At 45.1% G+C, this 18154-nt stretch overlaps 1 protein-coding gene across 4 annotated transcripts in view; it reads left to right on the top strand.

Annotated features, from left to right (window-relative positions):
* The window catches only part of CNTN4 (contactin 4), a gene marked incomplete at both ends in the record, with an annotated part of 366244 nt that overhangs the window by 225590 nt on the left and 122500 nt on the right, over positions 1 to 18154 (top strand). For all 4 annotated transcript variants that reach the window (XM_080718174.1, XM_080718176.1, XM_080718175.1 and 1 more), the window contains one exon: positions 14699 to 14801. In XM_080718174.1, the coding sequence (XP_080574300.1) occupies positions 14699 to 14801 (103 nt within the window). The remainder of the gene's footprint in view (positions 1 to 14698; positions 14802 to 18154) is intronic.

Here is an 18154-nt window from a genome sequence, read left to right on the forward strand (position 1 = left end):
GGCTAAAACCTGGCGTGGCCTTAACAAGTAGATGTGCAAATGGGTGGTGGCGCACACATGTCATCCCAGTCCTTGGGAGGCTGAGACAGGAGGATCCCAGGTTCGAGGCCAGCCTCAGAAAGCAGTGGGACCCTCAACAACTTAATGAGACCCTGTTTCCAAATAAAAAACAACAAGTGCTGGAGATAGAGCTCACCCCTGGGTTTCCTGCCCAGTAGCTAAATAAATCAATCAATACATATATACAAATTTTTTTGAGTAAAAACAGAAGGTCAGATTTAAGGGCTTACCTTCCTAAGATGTACTTAACAGGTTACCTTTTATAATTCCAGGTTTATAATCTGTATAATTATAATTATAGATTATAATAGTGTATAGATAGCACTATCCTTGTTTGTTAAAACAACATATATATGGTGGAGGCCTGGGGGTGGAACTCAGTGGCAGAACACACTTGCTTAGCTTGTACCCTGCCCTGGCGGCACACGCGCACACATTCATATATGTGAATACATATGTAGTTGAGCCTGGTGGTGTGAATTCTTTTTTTTCTTTCTGATTCTCTATATTTCCTCATTTTTTCCAGTGATTATTAGATAGCCTGCAACATAACGTCACTATCAGAGAAATCATAAAAGTCCATGATAATCATAATGGCTGTTTCTTCTCTCTTCAGCCATTACCACTGTTTCCCTCTAAAATGGCCAAAGATGTGGAGACTTAACATAGAAATGAGATACTGAAAAATGAGATAACGTCGTAAGGATAATATTGATTTTATTTTTTTGCAGTACTGGGGGTGGAACCCAGGGGCATTCTACCTCCAAGTGACACGCCCAGCCCTATATTTTTTATTCTTTATTTTGAAACAGGGTCTCACTGAGTTGCAGAGGGCCTCACTAAGTAGCCGAGGCTGGCCTCGAACCGCGATCCTCCTGCCTCAGCCTCTGAAACGCTGGGATTGCCAGCCTGTGCCGGCGCACCCAGCCATAAGGATGTTTTTGTATATGGCGCGTGCGCACGGGCCCCTGGTTCGGCGTTAGGAGCCCCCTCCCCGGTCTGCATCTCTTCTGTTTTCTTTGAGATTTTCTGGAGATCGGGTTGGCAGTTTGATTTGCTTATTACAGCTGAAACGAATATCGATCCATCTACAGCCCGAGTCTCCCGAATGGCCCGTGCTCTGCACACTGGGTGTTAAGTATTTTTGAATATTCTTCCTCATTAGAGTTCTGCATAGAAGAGGGATTAGGAAACGGGAAGAAAAATGCATCCTAGGTTTGGAATTTCTTTCTCTCTCTCTTCCTTTCTCGCCTCATGCCCTTATTTACATATAGTTAAGCTTTTATGTTTGTGCGTATATATAGTTATATTGTGTGTGTGTGTGTGTGTGTGTGTGTGTGTGTGTGTGTGTGTTTTACTGGGGATTGAGCCTGTGAGCATTCTACCTTTGGGCTCTAACCCCAACCTTTTATATTTTCTTTATGTATTCACTTATTTATTTACTTATTTGTGGTGCTAGAGATTGAACCCATGGATATTCTACCTCCAAGCTCTACCCCCAGCCTTATTTTTTTTCCATTTAAAAATGAACTCTCTCTAGGGTTCTGAGAGTCTTACTACTTGCTGAGGCTGGCCTTATACCTGCGATCCTCCTGTCTCGGCCTCCCAAGTATGGGGATTACAGGTGTGTGCCACAACACCCTGCTTAGACTTGACTTTTCTAAAACTTTACTGTGTAGCCAGGCGTGGTGGCGCACGCTTGTAATCCCGCCAAGCCCTCGGCGATCCGGCCGCCTTACTTTTATTTAGCCCCGAAAACATTTGTCACGTGGAGCTACTTCCCGTTCTTACCTTAAATAAGGCTTTGGCCCGGTGGAAGGAAGACCAGGTGGAAAGAGAGATTGAGATCACGTCTGGATTCACAAGTCGGGGTGGGGAGATTTGGCCTGATCTTAGGAATCAGCCAAGCTTCGATGAAGAGTTGAGTAAGAACTGGCACACACCTGTGATCCTGGCACTTGGGAGGCTGAGACAGAAGGACCAAGGTTTGAGGCTGGCCTCCACAACTTAGTGAGACCCTGTTTCAAAGTAAATAAGAGAGAGAGAGAGAGAGAGAGAGAGGGAGGGAGGGAGGGAGGTGTGTAGATAGATAGATAGAGAGAGAGAGAGAGAGAGAGAGAGATAGAACTCCAGGCAGAAGGCTCTGGATTTGTTTAAACCAACAGTTGCCAGAGGCCCTCTTGCGGCTCTCCTCTGGCCCACGGCCTGTGTCCATAAATAACATTTAAATTTTTTTACTCCATAAAAATGTTAGCTAGTAGCCTGGCATGGTGGCACACACTCGTAACGCCAGCCTTGGGGAGGCTGAGACGGGAGGATCGCAGTCCACGCCCAGTCTCTGCTAGTTAGCGAGGCCCCTTGCAACTCAGTGAGACCTTGTTTCAAAATCAAAAAATAAAAAATAGGGCTGGGGTGTCGCTGGGAGTTAGAATGCCCCTGGGTGCCACCCCCAGTACCACACACACAAAAGAATAAAAAATCAGGCTTGGGGTATGGCTCAGATGTAGAATGATCCTTGGGTTCCATCCCGAGAACCACAAAAAAAAGTTAGAAATTCTTGGCTAATTTCTGGATCCTTAATAATGTTTTCTATTGTAAATGGTATCTTAATTTTATTTATTTATGTCTTTTTTATTTTAATACTCAATATTGAACTCAGGAATGTTCTAACTCTAAGCTAGACCACCAGCACTTTTTACTTTTTTTATTTGGTCTGTCTGTTTGTTTATTTACTTATTTACTGGCACAGGGAGTTGATCGCGGGGGCATTCTACCTCCGAGCTATACTCCCAGGCCTTTTTTAAAAAATATATATATTTTATTTTGAAATAGGGTCTCACTGGGTTGCTGAGACTGGCCTCAAACTAACAATCCTTCTGTCTCAGCCTCTCAAGGATTGGGATTATAGGCATGTACCACCACACCTGGCTTATTTTTTATTTTGAAACAGAGTCTCACCAAGTTGCTGAGGCTGGCCTCAAATCTATGATCCTCCTGTCTCAGCCTCCCAAGTGCTAGGATTGCAGACATTCACCACCACACCCAGCCGGTATCTTAGTTGTAACCGTATTTTATGATCACTTATGGCTGAGGAATGGAGATGCTGTTATTCTCGTAAGAAATTAAGGATCTGGGAAGCTTATTCACATCTCTTGTTCTCATAGTTTATTGACTGATTCTACTGAGTCTCTCAAACTTCACTCTCTTCCTCACCTCCTCTGTATAAAGGGTCAGCCATTTTTCTTCTTTTCTTTTGAAACAGGGTCTCGCTAAGTTTCTGAAGTTATCCTCTCATCTCAGCCTCCCAAGTACTGGGTTCGGGTATGCACCACCAAGCTAAGCTTATTATACCCAAATTTTAATTATTGAAATTAAATTATTCAATTTGCAGTAATTACTTGACTATTTCAATTATTGAAAGGCAAGGACGGAGATCCAGGTTTGAGTTGAGTCAAATCATGGGGTCTGCTTTGATAATTCGCAAGTATGTGAGGACACCTGAAAACCCTAAGTATAAAGCATGATGATCTGGGCATGGTGACGCACGTCTGTAATCCTAGTACTTGGGAGGCAGAGGCAGGAGGATCACAGGCTTGAGGCCAGCCTCGCCAACTTAATGAGAGCCTGTTTTTCAAAATAAGAAATAAAAATAGGGCCGAGGATATAGCTCAGAGGTAGCTATATTGACTCTGGGTTCAATCTCCAGTAACACACACACACACACACACACCCTTAACTTCTCCTCTCCCGCAGAGACAGGAGTCTCATTTGGATCGTTTTTCCCCCTCAAATCCAGTGGAGATTGACCCGCTGGGTTTAGTATTAGTGGTGAGAAGCGATTCCTTAGACACTTACTAGACTTCATCTGCCTCCTTCAACCCAGGAGAAAACCTGCCTTTTTTAAAAAGAGCAGACGGTAAACTCCACCGAAGGGGTTTCTGTCTGACTAATCAGATATTTCCCAAAACTCTCGTTTTAATGGAATACACAGCATATGACTTGTTTCACAAGAAAAGCCAACGCGGGAACTTCTTATGCAACGATTTTCGCAGTTTATTTTTTTTCCAGTAGAAAATCCCGCCGTGCGGAAGTCGGGGAGCGCGCCGTGTGGTTGAATTTGGCCAGCGCAGGGGTCGCAGCGAGGCGGGCGTCGGCCCAAGCACAGATGGGTACTCAGACGACCGGCGCCTGGCCGATTCTCCTCAGACTCCGCAAATGACCAGTTATTCTGTTAAGTTCTCTCTTCTTACGGGCACCGGCATCCGCTGTCGTAATTGCTTGGGTTTCGGAAGCAGGACAGTGGTTGCTGCATCGACAGGGTCCAGGCTGCGGTACGCACGTCCCCGCTGGGACGCCATCCCTGGAGCCGCCCCGGTGACCACCCTGAGGACACCTTTCTTGGAACCTGGTGGCTGGCGCGCTCTGACGGTGGATCACAGTTAGCAAGGTGGTTCTCCAAGGGTGCTCGCGAGATCTCCAGTCCCCTTAATCAGGCACTCAGACCCTCCAGGAGATTTACATTGGAGAACCCCTCACTTGAGGAAGAAAACGAGGGCCGGCCTGGAGGTGCGCGCCTGTAATCCCGGTACTCCAGGACTCGGGAGGCTGAGACGTGAGGATCGCAGCTTCCCAGACAGCTTCAGCCGCTCAGTGAGGCTCTCCAGGACTTCGTGAGACTGTTTCCAAATAAAAATAAAATAGGGCCGGGGCGTATGTCTCAGAGTTATAATGCCCTGAGTTTAAATTCTCAGTACCAACAAAGAAAGAAACCCGAGTGGGATGGTGCACTCCTGCGGTCCTCGTACTTGGGAGGCTGAGACAGGAGGATTGCGGATCTAATGACAACCTCGGCAGGTAGTGACACTCTCGGCAACACAGCAGAACTGTTTTAAATTTTTAAAAAATTAGATAGGGCTGGGGTGTAGCTCGGAGGAGAATGCCCTTGAGTATAATCAAAAGAAGAAGAAAGAAAAAGAAGACTAAGATGAAGGAGAAGGAGGAGGAGAAGAAAAAAGAGGGAGAAGAAGGAGAAGGAGGAGAAGGAGGAGGAGAAGAGGAGGAGGAGGAGAGGGAGAGGGAGGGAGGGAGGAGGGAGGAACGGGGAGGGGCAGGGAAAGAAAAAATCACGTGGATTCCCTTGTGAAATCAGCTCTTTTAGGTGTTCAGGAAACAATCATCGCCCTTGTATGCCACATTAGTATTCAATGCACCAAAAAAAGGGGCCTATAAAAGTCATGAGCGCGAGGATCAGGTCTGCGGCATCCACAGCGCGGCCCTGGGGGCGCAGCGCAGACCTGTGGTCAGCGGTAAATGAATGTGTGTTGCGTTTCACTGGGCGATGAAGCGCTGGGCCTGCGCCTTCTGAGACGCCCTCGAATGGAATATTCCAAGTGTCCCGGTTTTCTCTATTGTTACACTGGCTCTCCTGCTCCACAGAGTAGAAGACACTGACGTTGCATTTTACTGAATTAAGACATCTTAAACTTTAGGTGTAAAATTACAGATATGGGTGTCTATTGATTATTTATTTATTTATTTTATGGTGCTGGCGATGTAACCCAGGGGTGTTCTGCTCTGAGCTACACTCCCCCGGTTCTATTTTATTTTTATTTTGAAACAGGGTCTTACTCAGCTGCTGGGGTCTAAGTGGCCGAAGCTGTCCTGCAGGCCTCCTGACTCAGCCTTTCAACTACTGGGATTCCAGGGTGCGCCTCTACACCAGGCCAGGGTGTTTAGAACATAAAGCAAGTGTTGTCTTTGGAGGCAAATCATATAATTTTTGCAGCAGGAAACACATATGGCTGAGATTCTGTTTCTGGCTTGAGCTGGAGTGTATTGAGTGCGCCTTACGTCTGCTCTATCGTGGCTGTGTAGACATGGCTAAAGTTTTGTGTCTTCTCACCTTTTAAAAACCCTCGGAAAATGGAAAAGGAATTTTGGCACATTTCTACCAAGACTTTGCTCTGATAGCCTAATCAGTCTGTAAATCACCAAATTACTTTTAGACAATTAAGTTCAAAAGTGTTCAAGTGAGCCGGGCATGGTGGCGCATGCTCGTCATCCCCGCGCTTGGGAGGCGGAGACAGGAGGATCCCGCAGGTTCGAAGCCAGGCGCGCTGGTTTAAGAGACCCTGTTTCCAAATAAAAAAGTATAAAATAGGTCTGGGAGTGTAGCCCGGAGGGAGAAGGGCTTCCAGGAACCCCAGTACCACCAAAAAATAAAAATAAAAAAATAGGAAAAATAGGGCAGGGAATGTAGCTCAGAGGTCAAATGGCCCTGGGTTCCATCCCCAGACCCGAAAAAAAAAAGTTTACAAGTGGTCAGAGGAATGATTTTATAAATGCACTCCGAAGCCAGGCATGGTATGCCTACTACACTTACAGTCCTGGTACTTGGGAGGCTGAGACAGTAGGATCACAGGTTGGAGGCCAGCCTCAGACATTTATTGAGGTCCTCGATGAATTGATGAGTCCTCGTTTCAAAACAAAGGAATAAAATAGTGCTGGGGGTGTAGCTCAAAGGTACAGTCTTAGCCCTGAGCTCAATCCCCAGTACCACAAAGGGGAAAAAAAAGCATTTCTGGCTGGGTATGGAAGCACATACCTGTCATCTCAATAACTCAGGAGGATGAGACAGGAGGATCGCTGGTTCAAGGCTATCCTCGGTAGCTTAGCGTGACGACCCTCAGTAACTTACTAAGACCTTATTTCTAAATAAAAAGGGTTTGGGAGTATAGCTCAGGAGTAGAATGCCTCACATTCCATCTCCAGTACCAAAGAAATAAAATAGAAACCAGAAAGACTGCAGGCCAAGCCCACTTGTAGATCTGAAGTTCAGCCCTAAGTAACAGACACACACGTGCACACACACACAGGCGTGCATGCATACGTGAAAGTACATAACACACACGTACACGCTCCTGTTGTAAGGGTCTTCCGTTTCTCAAAAACATACAAAGGCAACAACTTTTAAATTTAGTGCAGAAAAGCCAAATTCGCTTAAAAAAGAAAGAAATAGTCAAATTAAAATGTAGCTTGTGCCAGATGTAACCAAATTAAATGGAACAGTTCACAGGTGTTCCAAAGACATTATTTATAGTACAGTTGAGGAAAATTGCTTTTGTCATTATTATGACTTTAAAAGTAGGACACTCATTATATACGGAGAAAATTCTTTGAAGAGCAATAAAAGCCGCCCGTCTCATCTCAGATCCATGTTTATATATCATAATGATGGCCATAAATACAGATCAATTTCTTTATTTTTAATTCTGGATGGTTTTCTTGCCCACATTAGATCAGTTTATCAACCAAGAAGTTACTCCATGTGACCAGATGAACAACCTCTACTGTGTATTTTAGTAAATGATTTTTTATACTAGAGGTGGAATCCAGAGACATTCTACCACAGCCCTGTTTTATTTTTCACTTTCAAACACAGTTTTGCTAAGTGGCTGAGGGGCTCGCTAAGTTACTGAGCCTGGCTTCGAACCTGTGATCCTCCTGTCTCTGCTTCCCAAGTACTGGGATTACAGGCTTTCGCCCGCACACCTGGATGTAAAAAATGAATTTAAGGAAGTGAACTTCCACTAGAAATGACAGTGATACTTAATAGATGATTATGGGAACAAATACTTAATAGCTATTATGTCTTAGTATAAAGGACTCTTCCTATATCTTTTCCTTCCTATACTTTTATATACACAGGACAGATGACAGATGATAGAGCTAGAGATAGATAGATAAATGGATGATAGATAGATGGATGATAGATGGATGATAGATAGAACTAAAGATTGATGATAGATATGTATAGAAAAATAAATAGGTCAGTATGTAGGTAGGTGGGTAATTCTACAGATAGATAACAGGTCAGTAGGTACTTAGATAGTTCAATCTATCGATAGATGATAGATATCTATAGGTAGATAAATAGGTCTGTCAGTCGGTAAGTAGGTAGGTAGATAGATATTTCTAGCACTTTTTGTAAGTATTTGTGAAGTATACTGAAATTTTTTTAAAAACTCAAAATGATTTGCATTCCCCAAGGAGGTAAAAAGTACCACCAGCAAGAAGCCATGTGTATAAATAACATAAGCTGATAGAATATGGTAATGCTGCTTGAGAGGTGCCCTGAAATGTATAAAATTTTTATGTTCGTAGTTATTTATCGGGTGCCCATCAAGGGAGGGGACCACAGTAGAAGAGAGGAACACAAGTAACAAAAGGATGCGTCTGGATGTTATCTGGTTTCTGATCTCAATAGAAGACAGATGCTAAGAACATGAACACAGTGATCGGGCTCTAGAGCCAAGACTGTGATGGAAACAGAGTAGGGCATCTTCCAGAGAGGGAGCAGAAGATGCTTCCAAGTGGTGCCATCCGTGTGAAAGTCACAGAGAGCGCACACATGAAATCGTAGCCACACAGACACTTTCATGAGCCGGGTGTGGTGGTGCGGCCCGGCATCCCAGTACTTAAAAGCTGAGACAGGAGGAGTGCAGGGTCACGGCCAGCCTCAACTACGTAGCGAGACCCTCTATAAGTTAGTGAGACCCCGTTTCCAAGTAAAAAATAAATTAGGGCTGGGGGAATAGCTCAGAGATAGAATGTCCCTGGGTTTAATCCTCAGTACCAAAAAAGAAAAAACAAAATACTTAGATGTTGCTATTCATTGAAGCCTTATTGGTAATGGTTAAAAGTAGAAACAACCAAAAAAAAAAAAAATGTGCACTGAGCAGTGATATAGGTTGAATTGTGTCGCCTCTAAAAGTATGTTGAAGTTCTAACCCGCAGCACCTCAGCACGTGGCCTGGTTTGGAAGTAGGGTCCTCTTGGATGTAATTGGTTGAACTGAGGCCGTAGTGAAGCAGAATCGGCCCGTCTTTCAGTGTAACTGACGTCTTTAGGAAGGCACACACACAGAAAGGTCATGTGATAGCGGAGAGATCCAAATAACAAAGCCACGAGCCAAAGAATTCTATTGATTGACAGCTGCCACCGGGTCCTCTGAAGAGGCAAGGATGCTTGGCATCAGAGTCCTGGAGCATGGCCCCTATCAGTACTGTCATTTATAACTTCCAACCTCTACAGCCTTGAAGCAATGCCTTTCTTTATCTTCAAGGCACTCTGTTTGGGACTCTTTGTTATAGCATCACTCAGAAACTAATACATCCAGAAAAGAGATGAAGGAAGTGCCGTGCATCCACACAGTAGAATCCCATTTTTCAGGAAATAGGAAGGGTACTGATGCCTGCTACAATATGGATGAAACCGAAATCAAAAGAAGCCACACAGGACCGCCCCTTCTCATCAGATTCATTTATCTGAAGTTTCTAGAAGCGGCAGATGCAGAAAGGCAGCTGGCAGAGCAGAGGTTGCCCGGGGCTGGAGCTACCACCGGGAGTCACTGTCAATGGGCTTAGGGGATCTCACGGGGGTGACAGCTCGACAAACTTTCTAAGAATGATCATATTGTACGCCTAAAGTGGGTGAATTTGGAGTATGTAAATTATATCTTCCAAAAAATGTTTTTAAAAAACATTATGAAAACCGAGAAATGAGGCAAAACTTTTGATCCTTTCTGGCAATCTCCAGAGCACTGGGAGTTGAAGTATATGGCGAACCCAGGAGCGGAGGCAGTGCTAGGTACAGGGTGCCGAGGGCGTAGACGCCCAGGCTGGGAGCTTCGTAAACAGGACTTTCATAGTTCTGGGATTGTAATCGGGGGCGACTCTACCTCTGAGCTACACCCCCAGCGCTTTTACATTTTTGATTTAGAAACAGGGTCTCACCAAGTTGCTGAGGGCCTCTCTAAATTGCTGATGCTGGCCTCGAAACCACGATCCTCCTGTCTCAGCCTCCCAAGTCCTGGGATTACAGATGTGCACCACCACACCAGATAATAGGTAGGATTTCAGGGTAGGGGGCAGCAGTTGGGGCCTGGGTCCCTGAGGCTGTGTCGCCAGTGACGTTCTAGTTCCTCACAAGGTTGTGTGGGAGAGATGGCCCGCTCGATTTCCTCCAAAGGTGCATCGTGATTTGTTTTTAATTAACACTGCTCTCAGAGTGGACGACCAGATACACCGCACTAAGAGGTGTTAACTTGCTCACCGCGCTCAGAGTCACGCTGCAGATATTTATGGCACGAGGATGATTCGCCTGCACGGCCGCGTGTTCTTGGGCTCAGCGGCTGCGTGTGATGCTGTCATTAGCAGGCGCGGCATCAGTACCAGACCAGCTTGGTGCAAATGTTGTAAGAAAGAGAAACGAACTTAGGTGCAAGAGAACTCAGAAGAGCCCGCGTGGTGGCGTGCGCCTGGAATCCCAGCACTTGGGAGGCTGAGACGGGATAGCAGGTTGGTGTCCAGCCTCAGCAACTTAGTGAGGCCCTGTTTTAAAACAAAAAGTATGCCGGGTGCGGCGGCGCACGCTTGTAATCCCCGCGCTTGGGAGGCGGAGACAGGAGGATCGCGCAGGTTCGAAGCCAGCCGCGCGCGCTGGCTTAGGAGACCCAGTTTCCAAATAAAAATGTAAAAATAGGTCTGGGAGTGTAGCCCCAAGGTAGAAGGGCTTCCAGGAACCCCAGTACCACCAAAAAATAAATAAATAAATAAATAAATAAATAAATAAATAAAATAAAACAAAAAGTAAAGAGGGCCTAGGTGTGTAGCTCAGAGGTGGAATGCCCCGAGTTAAATCCCTAATACAGAGAGAGAGAGAGAGAGAGAGAGAGAGAGAGACAGATTGAATATGAATGAGAATATGACTGAATTCACAAGGCAAAGGTTGCCCCAAAAAATGGAGACTGATTTTTGTATGTGAATGTGTAAAGCCTGGATATAGTTAGTGTACTTTAGTTTAGTTTGATAGTGGTGTTCATCACAGTGGGGAAAGACCGTAATAGAAAATTAAGAGGAGGAGTCAGAGCCTAAGTTGAATTTCCGCTTCAAGCACTAGTTTACTATGGGGCTAAAGACATACTTCAAAAAGTCTTTTTTAGTTAATAGCTTTGCTTGTAGAAGAAGGAGGAGGAGGAGGAGGAGGAGGAGGAGGAGGAGGAGGAGGAGGAGGAGGAGGAGGATAAGCCAAGCACGGTGATGCACACCTGTAATGTCAGTACCTGAGAGCCTGAGGCAGGAGGATGGCAGGTGTGAGGCCAGCCTGAGGAAGAGCAAGAACTCTCCGCAGCCTAGGAAGACCCCGTTTCAAAACAAAAATTAAAAAATAGGCCTGGGGATATAGGACAGGTAGAATGCCCCTGGATTCAATCCTCATTATAAAATAAAGGCAAAGGAGGGATAGTTTTGAATTGTGCTTTTACGCTCTCTAGGGTAACACGCTGTTTTGGGAGGCTGCTGGCTGGGTACCTCCTCTTTTGAAGCGTGACTGAGAACATGGAGTGAGAACATCTCCAGTTTCCTCCAAATTCAATCCTCCCATCACCCTGGGAAACAAAGCAAACAAATCCAGGTTCACATTTGTACTGTTGGTGACGCTCTTCATGGCAAAGCTCAAACACCCATGACACCCATCAAACACTTGGTGCTCACTTTTCCCTAAAACGATGGAAAGGATCCTTTAGATGGTCCTCGGGCTCAGGCCCTGCAGATGAGAACGGTCCGCGAGGGGAGTGAGGTCTCTTCTCTATGTTCTTGGCACCTGTTCCCATCTGGTCTGCCAGCATCCTTGCAGCTAGAATCTAAAAGACTGACCGTGAAACCTAGAGGAAAAATGAATTGATTTCTTATGGTTTCAGGTTCAGTTCTTGTGAGGCTGGGGACCACGAATCTCAGGGAATGGCGACAGGAGGGGGAGATAGGGAGGGAACATGGGCTGCGCTCCTCACATCTTGGGGGTCAGTAGCAAAAGCCAGAGAGGAGAGAGAGGATAGAGAGAGAGAGAAAGAGAGGAGAAAGAGAGAGAGAGAGAGAAAGAAAGCAAGCAAGGTAGGAGGAACCATTTCTTTTATCCCCAAGGCTGCTCCCCTAGGGACCACCTCCTCACCCCACACCCTGCCTGCCCGTGTACCACCCGAGTAAGTCCATTCCAGTGAATTTACCCAGTGCTTGGAATACAACCCTCAAGGTTCAATTACATCAGCTCCAAATACTAAAACTGAGCCCTTTAGGGGACACTTCATATCTAACTATAACACCATCTATGCCTTCTCTCTAACCTTGTTTTCGGAACCCTTCTCCCTCTGTTAGCTCCAGTGTAAAGGGGGAAGGAAGCACGGTGTCCCATCACTGCACAGGAAGCTAGATGATTCCACACGTTACATCGGTGCAGTGGAATCAAATCATGGGAAATAACTAAAACTTGAATGGGAACAAATTCTCACAACAACCACAGGTGGTGATAGAGAGGGTCAAGAAGGTATTTGTGAGCCCGGCATGGTGGTGCACACCTGTAATCCCACTATTTGGAAGGCTAAAACAGAAGGATCGCAGGTTCAAGGCCAGCCTCAGCAACTTAGTGAGACTCTCATCAACCTAGTGAGACCCTATTTCAAAGTAAGAAAATTAAATATGTCGGGCGTGGTGGCGCACGATTGTAATCCCCGCACTTGGGAGGCAGAGACAAGAGGATCGCGCAGGTTTGAAGCCAGACACACTGGCTTAAGAGACCTGTTTCCAAATTAAAAAAAAAAAATTAAAATATTAAAAAGTAGGTAGGTCTGGGAGTTTAGCCCAGTGTTAGAAGGGTTTCCAGGAACCCCAGTACCACCAAATTAAATAAATAAATAAATAAATAAATAAATAAATAAATAAATAAAAATATGGCTGGTGATATAATTCAGAGATAGAATGTCCTTAAAATAAATAAATAAATAAATAAATAAATAAATAAAATATGTCTGGTGATATAATTCAGAGACAGAATGCCCTTAGGTCCAACTTCCAATACCAAAAAATGTATTTACGGGAAATATTAAGTAGTTATAAAGCATGAATGTAGTTAGACTCTAATTAAACAGTCATTTTTGTCCAACGGTGTAGGAAAAGTCAGAGCAGTATAACTTAAAGATCCTCCTTATTTTTTTACTGGCTCAAAATAAATAAAACACAAGCTCTGAGTGTGTGTGTGTGTGTGTGTGTGTGTGTGTGTGTGTGTGTGTGTACAGGCACGTGCGTGTGTACGCATACACACACACACACACACACACACACACACACACACACTACACTCAAGCTACAACCCCAGCCCTTCCTAATTTATTTTTATTTTGAAACAGGATCTCACTAGGTTGATAAGAGGCTCACTACTGCCTGAGACTGGCCTCAAACTTGCAATCCTCCTGTCTCAGCCTCTCAAGTGCTAGGATTATAGGCATGCCCCACCATGCCAGGGGAAACACAGGCCTTTGATTAAGGTTACTTTATATGTGCTGATTAAAAACCTATTCAGATTATTTTTGGAAGTGGATATAAAAATTGTGGCCACACATCACTAACTCTTTTCTGGTCCTTATATCAATATACAATCTTATTTTTAATGAGCCAGGCATGGTGGCCATATCTGTCATCCTAGTACCTGAGGTTGTTGAGACAGGAAGATCACAGGTTCCAGGCCAGCCTCAGCAATTTAGTGAGACTCTTTTTCCAAATGAAAATGAAATAGGGTTGAGAGTGTAGCTTAGAGATAGAATGCCCCTTGTATCACAAAAGTGAGAGAGAAAGAGAAAGAGAGAGAGAGAGAGAGAGAGAGAGAGAGAGAGAGAGAGAGAGAGAGGAGAATTATCGCCACATAATGACTCAGAAAAAAATCACATTTTTACATGGACATTATAAATGCATGCAAGTAATTTAAAACTACTTTTATTTTTTTTGCCATATGTTCCCCAAAAGATCATTATTTTTCTGGTGACTAACACTTTATCACGCTTCTTCTATTCCCCCCATCCATGAGGACCTTAAAAAAGTCTTTTCGAGCAGCAAAGTCACATGCATAGAGAACTGGCTCCGAGGCAGATGGTGCAGCGCCCTGATACAAATTTCTCTCTAGCAGTAACTGGAAGGAAAGCCGCCATTTTGTGGCTGTTAGAGGCAGGACCTGCTTGAAATAAAGGAATTCATCTCTCGTGTAATAATGTAGAAGAGTGTCCACCGTTTTCAGAAAAATAAAACAAACATTTTGTGTGGTGCTGCGGATGGAACCCAGGGCCATTCTACCTCCCAGCTACGCCCCCGGCCCTATTTTATTTTTTTTTATGTTGAAAGTAGGCCTCGCTGGGTTGCAGAGAGTCTTTCTGTGATGCTGAGGCTGTCCTCAAACCTGTGATCCTCCTGTCTCAGCCTCCTAGGTGCTGGGATGACAGGTGTATGCCCAGATTTAGAAAAAAAATATATATATATATATATTTTTTTTTTTTGGTGGTCCTGGGGTTCCTGGAAGCCCTTCTACCTCTGGGCTACACTCCCAGACCTATTTTTACATTTTTATTTGGAAACAGGGTCTCCTAAGCCAGCGCGCGTGGCTGGCTTCGAACCTGCGCGATCCTCCTGTCTCTGCCTCCCAAGCGCGGGGATTACAAGCGTGCGCCACCACGCCCGGCCTAGAAAATATATATATTTTAGAAGAGTTGTTGACACTTGGCTTTCTCTCCCTCCCTCCCCCCCCTCTCTCTTCTTCACAGGGGTGATGGGTGAATATGAGCCCAAAATAGAGGTGCAGTTCCCAGAAACCGTCCCAACAGCTAAAGGAGCCACGGTGAGACTGGAGTGCTTCGCTCTAGGAAAGTAAGTTCTGTCTCCCTCCTCGCTCCGGCGCGGCCAGGTGCCCGTCCTTGAGGTCTGCTAGGGGCCTGCAGAGCAAGCCCGACCTTTCTCTTGGCCGTCCTGCACACAGACAGGAAAACAGTGGCCTTGGTTTGAGGGCCAAGCAAGCCAGCCCTTTGGGACGGTCTCGCCGTTTGCTCTGACCCCAGATCACGAAGGGCGCCTCAAGACTCTGGTTGGGTTTCTTGGGACCTTGCCAGGCTCCTTTCCCTGCTTTTAATTCCCTCTGCGCTGGCTAGAGAGAGATGACAGTTTATATTCTTCAAGAGGGTCTCTATTCTGGAGTCACCCAGCTTTATTATTTAGTCTGGCTCACCCTTAGAAGAGCCGATGTGGGAACCTTTTTCACGCAGTTCTGCCAGAGGACATAAGGAAAATGAAACGGACCAGATGTGGCGGCCCTCGCCTGTAATCCTAATGCTTGGGAGGCTTGAGACGGGAGGATCGCAGGTTTGAGGCCAGCCTCAACAACAGAGCGAGGCTCTCAATGACTTAGCAGGATCCTGTTTCTGAATAAGAATTAATAAATAAAATGGATTGGGGGTGTAGGTCAAAGGTAGAATGCCCCTGGCTTTAATCCCTAGCGAAAGAAAGAAAGAAAGAAAGAAAGAAAGAAAGAAAGAAAGAAAGAAAGGCAGAGAGAGTGGGGGGGAGGGAGACAGACGGATAGATCAGCAGTTGGAGAAAAGATAAAGCAAATAACCAAATAGTCTAGGTGTGTTTTTTGGAGGTCTGTAAGGTGATAGTTTGCAAAACTGTCTGCAGAAAGAAAGCAAAATGTCTGTCGTCCACCCACCAGAAGCTGGGATGGGTCACAGCCCTTTGACACCACGTGAATGGCACAGACTTAAAATGAAGACCCCAACCGAGGCCCTGCGGTCTACACAGGGCTGCCCGGGTAGGCACAGCGGGCCGCCGAGTCACATCCCTGTTCCCGGCTTAAGAACAGAAAGACTCCCTCCAGGCACCTTCTCCAGGGTGTGGAGTGAGCGTGGATCTCAGCAGGTGCACCGGCCTCCAGCCTGGGGTTCTGACAGCGCCCTTTCTGCATTAGGAGCCGGGGTCTAATGAACTTAAGTTCTCTTTCAGACAAATAAGAGTCGAATTGATGGCTTTAATTTCTTAAATACCGTCTCAGGGTTCCCAGAGAAGATTAGCAACTCTTTAGTTTAATTACTTCTCTAGGAGTGTTTTTGGGCCAAAAAAAAAAAAAAAAAAAATTAAAGAAGTAAATAATTCTATCCCGTGCTAGGAATCTGCAGCCTTCCAAACTGCGGTTAGCTTCCCACACACAATGATGCCCTCCTCAAGACAGTTACGGCAGGTAGATGATAGATGCTTTGAGACTACATAAAGACCGGCAGATGGCTGCTTTCTTTATCTCGCTGTTTTAATTAAACTTTTCCCAAACCACCTTCCAAGTGGGAAGCTTAAAATCACTAAAAGCCTCAACCTATCCATGACAGTAAGCAGGACAAGCCACGCGGTCCCCGCGCACGATACTTGAGTAAACCATTCCTCTGGGTCAATGAGTCGTGTCTTCCAGTTTGTTTGTTTTTTGTGAGATTGGTATTTCTGCTAGTATTTATTTATTATTTGGGTATTTCTCAAAATAGGATAATATGGATGTAATATATAATATTACATATATATTGATATAAATATATATATTGAGAAAATATAAATAATTGAGAAAAATATATTAAAATATAAATTGAGAAAAAATATGTTAAGATATAAATTGAGAAAATATATTAAAAATTAGAGTGTGCTGTCCCTAGAGTTTTTTGCTTATCAACAATTCCGTCAAGACAGGCATGGTGGTACTCATCCGTGACCCCAGTACTTGGGAGGCAGAGACAGGAGGATTGACGATCTGAAGGCAGCCTCGGCAACTCAGTGAGACTTAGTGAGACTGTTTCCAAATAAAAAAAAAAAATAAAGCAAAAGGACCTGGGGGTGGTTGGGTACTGCTAGAGCCTCCCAAAGACTGTAATCCCACTCAGAAAGCTGAGACAGGAGGACTGCAGGTTTCAGGCCAGCCTCAGCAACGTCGTGAGACCCTGTTTCAAAATAATAAAAACTAAAATAGAGCCAGGATTGGAGCTCAGGGGTTTAAGCTTGAATATGACCAAAAAAAAAAAAAAAAAAAGGGAAACGATTATTTTCTGTTACTAACTACCACCAAACATACAAGGAATGACCACCGTCCATTACATTTCACAGTTTACGGCTCCGGAACCCAGGCGGGGTTCTGTCGAGCGACCCTTTCAGTGTCTATCTGTCTACCTTTCAATGTCTGCAGTGTCTACCGCTTGAGGCCTCGGTGGCATTGCTGTGACAGGAAGCCGGTGGAGAGAGGTCAGGAGAGTCTCGTTCAGATTTCCGTCCTCTGACGGGGGATGTTGGAAGGCCAGCTCGCTGAGACTGTTCACAGGGCCGCCCCCTGTGATGACCTTCCCGGCCTCTGAAGATATCAGGATACTCACGGTTTTCTGTTCCAAAGCAGAAGCTGCCGGGTTCTTAACGTCTGAGGCTGGAGCTGGACACGGCATCCCTCCTGCCGCGTTTATGAGAGTAGTCAAGGAGCTCCGGGTTCAAGTGGAAATAGACCTCATTTCGGTGGAACAAATCGAGAGACGCTGTAGCCATCTTCATTTCAATAAAAATAGAACCCAGACATGATGGCACATGCCTGTAATCCCAGTCCTCGGGAGACGGAGAGAGAGGTCGCAGGTTTGAGGCCAGCTTCAACAACTCAGTGAGGCCCTCTGAAACCCAGTGAGACCCTGTTTCAAAATAAAAAATAAAATAGTGCTGGGGGTGCAGCTCAGAGGTACAATGCCCCTGGCTTCAATTTCCAGTACTAAAAAAAAGTAGAAATCACCCTCATCTCCTCATCTCAGAGGGAGGAATGTGTGGAAATTTGCACCTATCTTAATTCTTTCACAAATTGCATCAACAGTTTTATTTTAATATTTATGATTTAGGAAAAAATGCATTAGAGAAATACGTGAGAAGCATTTAAAAAATCTGCTTTTCTTTCTTTTTCTTCTTTCTTTTTGGTGGTACTGGGGTTTCTGGAAACCCTTCTACCTCCAGGCTACACTCCCAGACCTATTTTATATAATTTTTTTTTATTTGGAAGCAGGGTCTCTTAAGCCAGCGCGGCTGGCTTCGAACCTGCGCGATCCTCCTGTCTCCGCCTCCCAAGCGCGGGGATGACAAGCGTGCCCACCACGCCCGGTGTAGAACTCGTTTCTAAATATAAAATAAAGAGTCCTGGCAGTGTATCTCAGAGGTAGGATGTCCTT

Source organism: Muscardinus avellanarius (assembly GCF_963383645.1).
Source record: "Muscardinus avellanarius genome assembly, chromosome: 22".
In the NCBI taxonomy this organism is placed as follows: domain Eukaryota; kingdom Metazoa; phylum Chordata; class Mammalia; order Rodentia; family Gliridae; genus Muscardinus; species Muscardinus avellanarius.